Source organism: Fonticula alba, assembly GCF_000388065.1.
Source record: "Fonticula alba strain ATCC 38817 unplaced genomic scaffold supercont2.5, whole genome shotgun sequence".
Taxonomy (NCBI): domain Eukaryota; order Rotosphaerida; family Fonticulaceae; genus Fonticula; species Fonticula alba.
In genome coordinates this window covers 2,053,048-2,060,035 of record NW_009242975.1, presented here as the reverse complement: position 1 = coordinate 2,060,035, position 6,988 = coordinate 2,053,048, and the positions used below count along the sequence as shown (strand labels likewise).

At 65.5% G+C, this 6,988-nt stretch overlaps 3 protein-coding genes across 3 annotated transcripts in view; 1 reads left to right on the top strand and 2 right to left on the bottom strand.

Moving 5' to 3' along the window:
* The window catches only part of H696_03617 (hypothetical protein), a 4,146-nt gene extending 2,681 nt beyond the window's left edge, over window positions 1–1,465 (top strand). Inside the window, exons 5-6 of the mRNA XM_009497488.1 lie at window positions 133–225; window positions 360–1,465. Of these exons, the coding sequence (XP_009495763.1) occupies window positions 133–225; window positions 360–1,308 (1,042 nt within the window). The 3' untranslated portion in view covers window positions 1,309–1,465. The remainder of the gene's footprint in view (window positions 1–132; window positions 226–359) is intronic.
* Window positions 1,466–1,613: 148 nt separating this feature from the next.
* On the bottom strand, window positions 1,614–3,271 carry H696_03616 (hypothetical protein). Its single transcript, XM_009497487.1, has 3 exons — window positions 2,992–3,271; window positions 2,722–2,882; window positions 1,614–2,528 (listed from the first exon to the last, which is right to left on the bottom strand). The coding sequence occupies exons 1-3, from the start codon at window positions 3,223–3,225 to the stop codon at window positions 1,670–1,672; spliced, it is 1,254 nt and encodes a 417-aa protein (XP_009495762.1). The 5' UTR covers window positions 3,226–3,271; the 3' UTR covers window positions 1,614–1,669.
* Window positions 3,272–3,692: 421 nt separating this feature from the next.
* Window positions 3,693–6,988, bottom strand: H696_03615 (hypothetical protein; the record flags this gene model as incomplete). Its single annotated transcript, XM_009497486.1, has 2 exons — window positions 6,546–6,988; window positions 3,693–6,202 (listed from the first exon to the last, which is right to left on the bottom strand). The coding sequence occupies exons 1-2, from the start codon at window positions 6,961–6,963 to the stop codon at window positions 3,693–3,695; spliced, it is 2,928 nt and encodes a 975-aa protein (XP_009495761.1). The 5' UTR covers window positions 6,964–6,988.

Genomic DNA, 6,988 nt, shown 5'->3' with positions numbered 1-6,988 from the left:
CCACGCCCCGCCCCCCCCCCCGTCCCTCTCATGCCACTCGGCCAAGAGGGCTGTCCCATCGCGCCGGCTCCCCTCGGAGAAATGTTCTTACATCATCCCCTTCCCTCCCGCTACTGCCACACTTGGACCCAGTTTCCGCGCCCGGCTCCAGCTCTATGACGGCCAAACGCACACCGACCCGCTGATCGAGACGACTTCCCATCCGCAATCCTGCGCGCCTGACCAGTACGTCTCTCCTGCCGGGTCCCCTGCCCCCTGCTCGCATTTTCCTCTTGCTCCCGACGGCCCACGAACAACGTCACCATGGGAAGATGTCCTAACACATACCGGCGCTTGGAACCCGCCTTCCCCCTTTACAGGCGCCCGGTCAAGCACATGGTCCAGTTCTTGTATGAAACAAGTGCCGTGCCGCCGGCCGAGCCGTGCACGATCTGCCTCACTCGGTCGGAGTCGACCATTCTCCTGTCAGACGAGTCGGTGCAGCCATCGCTGGCGCCATCGAGCCTGGACCTCGGCAGCGTGGCCACCGAGCCTGGACCCCTGTCAAGGCATCCGATCAACCTGGCCACCGATCACTTGGAGGACTGGGTGTTCGACCTCGGACAGGAGACACGCAGTCGGGCGATCCGGCGGCCGGACGGCCGCCGTGCTCCAAAGAACGCCCTCTTGGTGCCGGTCTCGGAGCGTGCAGAGGACTCACTCGAGCCCGGCAGCTCGGACATCGACGACGCCTTTGAGCTGGTGTCTTCCACGGCCGGCAGTGACTCCGACTTTTTGATGTCTCTCCCGGAGTCCGAGGCGCACATCCTGGCCCGAACGGGATCCCCGGCGTCGGTCAGCGCCACCGATGAATCCTCCCCCACTCTGGGGGTCGTCGACTTGCTGGGCTCCGGTGAGGAGGCTGGCCATCCTGGCCTTGACACGGCCGATGGCCGTTCGCGGATTTCCCTGGCCCAATCGCCGGGTTTCCCATTGGTCGAGACCGACCGGCTGGCGGGGCACCCGCGCTCGTCCACATCCCGCGGCCCGATGTCCAATGTCGAGGGCAGCCCCCTTGGCGTGGCTGAGGATTCCGGCTTCCACTCGGACATGTCGACCGCCGCTTTGGTGTCCTCCATCCCGCCAGTGGTTGGCCCCGACGCTGCCATCGTCGTCGCTCGGACTTTGGCCAAGCCTGCCCTTACTCTCCCCCCAATGGGCAAGGCATATCCCCTGTCGGGACCCGGGACCTCGGTGTATCCCTTCATCCTGGAATTGCCGATTCCCTTCTGGTGCATCCGCTTCTGCCAGGCCTTTAACCCCTTCTGAGGGGCCCGTCTTGTAGCCCACATAGATTGATCCGGCGCTGCCCGAACGAGGGCATTCCCAGCGGAAAGCGCCGATCCAAACAACAACGACAGCATTTGCGTAAGTATACTTGTATGCATGTGTGTGCTTGTGTGCTTGTGGCTCTGTGTCTTTTTTCTCTGTGTCTTTGTGTGTGTGTGTGTGTGTGTGTGTGTGTGTGTGTGTGTGTGTCCAGGGACGCCCAGAGGAGGGAATGGTGGGGCAAAGAAAGAAGGAGAGAGAGAGAGAGAGAGACCAGAAAGACCAACGTGGAAAAGAGAGCCGAAGGAAGAGAGTTGTCATCTATTCCAAAGGGCAAGGCTAAGCACGGGGAGGGCTCTGTTCAAGGTAGGTCTTCATCGTGAGACCGGACGGCGGCCCAGCCATCAGCGACGGGCTCCGGCTCGGGCCTCTGCCCGCAATCGTGCACAAAGGCCCGGAGAACATTAGCCCGGAGGTGCATTCGATCGGCTTGCTCCTGGGTGATTGACCGCGAATGGACCAGGCGCTCCAGGCGCCGGAGCTCTCGGCCGATGAAGCCCGGCTCGTGCAGGGCCCCCTGCATGACGGCCAGGTAGGGGGCAACCTCAGCCGAGGTAAACTGCCCATCAGCCATGTGTTGGGCTGTTTGGCGGAGAATGTCGGAGGCGGCCCGGGCGCCGGCGGTGACACTGGCGCCAGGGCACTGGGCCATGGCAAAGTCGGCCGCCAACCGGTCGAGCTCTGGCAGCCGGCCAACCTCCGGCAAGAATCCGCCATAATGGTGACGCTGGGTGCCGGTTTGCCGGTTGATGAAGTCCACAATGTTCTCCAGGTCACGCGACGCGCCGAACTCAAGCGGCAGCGCATCGGCCGGTGCCCCTCGAGGGAAGAGCACCAACGACGGGGGCGCCACCGTGCCGATTTCCTCGCGCAGGTAAGGGCTCTCATCCAGATCCACGCGAATCAGCAGGACAGTGGGCTCGGTGGCAAAGAGAGCCGCCACACGCTCCATCACACTCAACATACGCGTGGAGTGGTAGCACCAAGGGGCATAGAGCAGAGCCACGACATGCTGCTCGCCGCGGGCCGCATGCTCCAGCATTTGGTAACCGGTCAGAGGTTGCAGGAAGCGCGGCCGGGGCAACGGCGGCAGGGCGTTCAGCCCGGTGTGCTGGCGCACGAAGTCCAAAATGGCGTGCACATCATTCGGGCCCTCATAACTACCGGACATGAAGGCCATCAGATCAGGGACACGGCAAGGGTCCATATTCACAGGGTCAACACACACACACACATACACACACACACACTTTGGAGACTCGCATGTGACACAATCAGCGGGGACGGAGGAGAGGGAGGGAGCCCAGGGAGGATGCACTGCCGGAGGAAGGGGATCGAGGAAGACAAACGCACAAAGCCACAGCCGTAGGGTCTTCCCGGGGGATGAGCGCCAGTGAGGGGAACCCTTCGGGGGAGTACTTGCGAGCGATCGAGGGGAAGTATTCGCCGTCCAGTCGGCCCACAAGGATCGACTCGGCAAAGTCCGACAGACCGACGGCCGCGTCGTTAAAGTGCTGGGTCGGACGAGTTGTGGTGTCAGCTTGACCGGCGACTAGAAGGGCCGGAAAGACAGAAAGAGGACAAAAGAAGCCGACTCGGCTCCACATGGCGCGCAGTGCGTACATCCTCCAGATCCCGGCAATCGTCGCACCACTCGGTGTAGAAAAAGACCAATGCATGGCGGTGTGCCTGGTGAGTGGCCATCCGGAGCTGAATGTCATCTAGCTGTACAGGCACCGAAGAGGGGGCCATCGTGGCCACCGGCCGAACGGGGACCGCCTGGGTCGCCAGCAGGGCCAGCCCAAGCAGCGCCATCAGCGCCAGCGCCAAACGCACGGCCGGACGAGAGACGCCCATGATCAGGTCCAAGGTGGGAGAAGGAGAGGCAGAGAGAGAGAGAGAGAGAGAGAGAGAGAGAGAGGCAGGATGAGGGAGGGGCACGCAGGCAGGAGAGAGAGGTCTCTTTCAAGAGCGCAGGGCCCCCGATCCGGGAGATCGCCCACGGAAAGGTCCCCCCCCCCTCCTGTGGCCCCAAAATATGCAGCGCCCCGCCTGGGCGATCTCACTTCCCGCCGCGGCTGCCAACGCTCCTCTGCAGCGCCGCGGGAGAACAAACACGGCCAATGGAAATACTGTGTATATTGTTTTGAACGTGTGCATGTGGGAGAGAGAGAGAGAGAGAGAGAGAGAGAGAGAGAGAAAGAGAGAGGCACAGGGGGAGGGAGGAGAAGAAAAGAAGGAAGGTGGGCGAGGAGAGCGAGAGGAAGAAGAGAGAGACGAGAAGAACCAGCCCTCGACGAAGACACACACGCGCACACATGCCCCTACTTGTAGTACATGAAGCGCGGGGACGAGGAGGCAGCGAGGAGAGCCCCATCGGTAGCCACCTCCGGGAGGTGGTGGTGATGGTGACGCGGCATCATGGCCGCATAGTCCAGCTGCTGCTGCGGCTGCGGCTGCGACTGCGGCTGCGGGATCCCGCCCCCGGGAGCGGCGTAGTAGGCACCGGCGTTATGGACGCCAGGCAGGCCGGCCACCGGGCCAACCTCCGCGTGTGAGAAAGCACCACCGGGGCCAGTGACCACCGGGGCAGAAACAAACTGCTGCTGCAGGGCCGCCACGGTGGCCGCCGCAGAGCCGGGCTGGGGAACAACCACCGTCGCCGGGCCCGGACCACCACCGGTGGTCGGGTCCACGAAGCTGCCCTGCGGCGGGAGCATCACCACCGGGATGGACTGCCCGGCGGACCCGGCCCCGGTCGAGAAGCCCATCAGCGAGGTGATGATGTTGCGCAGGTGCTGATTGTCGGCCTCCAGGGCGTCGACCTTCTTCATGAGGTTGTCCTTGTCGCAAATGAGCGATGCACAACGGTCGGTCAGATGGGTGACCAGGTGCCGGCCCTTGTGGCGGTACTTCTCGGCGGCCAGGCGATTGCGCGCGCGCTTGGCATCCGAGCTGGAGTCCTGCCCGGCGGCGGGGCGCTTTTGCGAGGCCCCGCCGCTGCCGGTGGCGCTGTTGGCGGACTTGGCCCCGGCTCCCGAGGGGCCGGGAGACGAAGAGGAAGAAGAGGAAGACCCCTCGTCGGTGGCCTTGTCTGTGTTGCTGCCCGCCGGCGAGGGGGACTTGCTGGAAGTGGACTTGCCACCGTCGACGGCCGGCGAGGCGGACCGCGACCGGGTGGCAGTGCTGGCGCGAGCGCGAGCCCGCCCGCCCGTCTCGAGGGCCACCTTGGCCGCGACCTTGGCCGCGGCAGAGGCCGTAGCCTCGGCCGTGGCCGACGCCAGGACTCGCGCCTTGGCCGTGGCTTGGGCATGTCCCGGGGACAGGTCAGCCAGGGAGTCCGTCTGATGATCAACCAACGGGCCGCGCAGGATCGGCAGCAGAGTGGCCGCCGCCGCCGGGGGGAAGAGCGCCGCCGCCGGCACCGCGCGAATGAACCCCGAAGAGTTGAGACTGTTGAAAGGAATGGTAGTGGTGGTGGTGGCGGCGGCGGCGGCGGCGGCGGCACCGGCGGTGGGGCCGGCACCGGTGGTGGTGGCAGCAGCAGCAGCAGCAGCAGCAGCAGCCGCCGCCGCGACAGCCGCAGCAGCCCCAGGCCCGGCCGCCATCATCTGGGTCATGTCCATCGGGGGGAAGACACCAGCAGCCGGGTTGACCGCCGGCAGCAGCATGCCGCCGGCCGGGGCACCGAAGGGCTTGGCCAGGGTGGCGGCCGAGGAGAAAAGGACATCGGCCGCGGCGACCGTCGGGCCAACCGGCACCGGGTGATAGCGGCCCGGCATGCGAGTGGTCATCTTGGCCGCCGTGACGGACCCCCGGCGCGAGGCACTGCCAGTGGCCCCAGGGGACTTGGCACGCGGGGTCTTGGCAAAGGGCCCGGAGGAGAAGTCCTCCGAGGGGAGGACCATCCCATCGGTGCTCGAGCGCCGGTGTGCCGAGTGATCCTGCGGCTGCTGCGACTGCGGCTGCTCCAGGTAGAAGCCCTTGAAGTTGTCAGCCGAAGAAGTGCCGGGGGCGACAGTCTCCCCGGTGGTGGCCAGCAGGTGCGACTGCTGCGCCTGGCCGGCAACAACCGGGCCGGGGCCATACTCCTGCTTGATGTGGCCAGTGGAGGTGGCATGGTGCAGGGGGGTGTCGATGCCGGACCGGTGCATGCCCGGACCCGGGGGGGACTGCTGCGAGGAGGAGGCCACCGGGGTGGCCGAAGATGAGGAAGCCCCGGAAGAAGACCCGCCATGGGCAAAGACCCCGGCATTGGAGGACTCCGGCCCGAGGGAGAGCATCTGCTGGAAGCGGCCCTCGTCCACGAAGTTGGCCCCGCCATGCGGGGAGGACGACCCGATCGCCGAACCGGTGGAGGACACCAGCGGCCCGACCGGGGTACCGGCGGAATCGAAGGCCGCGGCAAGGTTGGAAGGCGAGGAAATCGGAGACACCGAAGAGGGGGACGAATTGCCGGAAGAGGAGGACCCGCCCGGGGCCTGGGAGGCCGGGTGGCGGAACTGCGCATACGTCGCCGTGACCGGGCCGAGGCCCGGGGCAGGGGCCGGGGCTTCGGCAAAGTGGGCGCCGTTGGCGCTCAGCATCGAGGGGTATGGCCGGGCATTGGCCGGAGCAAAAGAAGCCATGTGGGCCGTCGCCTCGGCGGCGGCGGCGGCGGCGCTGGAAGAGGAGGACCCAGGGGCGGTGGTGCCGGCGTAGACCGCGTTCCCGTCAGAGGCGAAGGGCCCGGCGGCATTGATCGGGGCGCTGGGACCGGCGAAATAGAGGTTGCTCGAGCTGTCACTGCTGCTGAGGGCATTGACAGGAGCATGCTCGGCGTCCATGTAGGGGACTGTCGTTGTCCGGCCAGAGGGGGGCGGGCAGGAGAGGGACGACGTACAGACAAGGTGTTGGGAGAGCACGTGTGAGAGGCGAAGGAAAAGGGCAAGAACACCGAGAAGGAGAGAGAGAGAGAGAGAGAAGAGAGGGGAGATAGAGAGAGAGAGAGAAGAGAGGGGAGAGAGAGAGAGAGAAGAGAGGGGAGATAGAGAGAGAGAGAGGAGAGGGGGGAGAGAGAGAGAGAGAAGAGGGGGGAGAGAGAGAGAGCGAGAAGAGGGGAGAGGGAGAGAGAGCGGGGGCGAGAAAGAGAGGAAGGGGGAGGGATAGAAAAAGAGCAACAGCAAGCGCAGACGCACCGAACTCGAGGCGCTGATCGGCCCCATGGGAGTGCGGCAGATGGGGATGGTGGTAGGCGGAGAAGTCCTCGGTGGCGTTCAGGCCAGAGGAGCTAACCATGGCCGAGATCTCACGCAGGGAGGGCGGCGCACGGTTATGCAGATGACGCAGGTCATCCTCGGCGCTGGGGCCTTGCGACATGACCGAGTTGGGGTGGGGAAACCCCGCGCCCTGGGACCCATCGTCCTCGCCATCGCCGGCGGGGCCATTGTGCTGGGAGGCCCACTGCTCGAGGGTCGAGAGGTCGACATCGTGACCGGAATGGCCGTTGCCGTTGTAGCTGCCACCGAAGGAGATGGGCATGCCATTGCTGTTGTAGTAGGCTGGGAGGCTGCCCTGCGGGACGATAACCCGCGGCCGGGTGGGGATCTTGCACATGACTCACAGGTAGGGGAGAGAGGGG

Coding starts and splice junctions, on each gene's coding strand:
- H696_03616 (XM_009497487.1), bottom strand. CDS start 3,225: ATGGGCGTCTCTCGTCCGGCCGTGCGTTTGGCGCTGGCGCTGATGGCG. Junction 2,883..2,991: donor ATTGCCGGGATCTGGAGGAT/GTACGCACTGCG, acceptor CGTCCGACCCAG/CACTTTAACGACGCGGCCGT. Junction 2,529..2,721: donor GACCCTACGGCTGTGGCTTT/GTGCGTTTGTCT, acceptor CATGTCCGGTAG/TTATGAGGGCCCGAATGATG.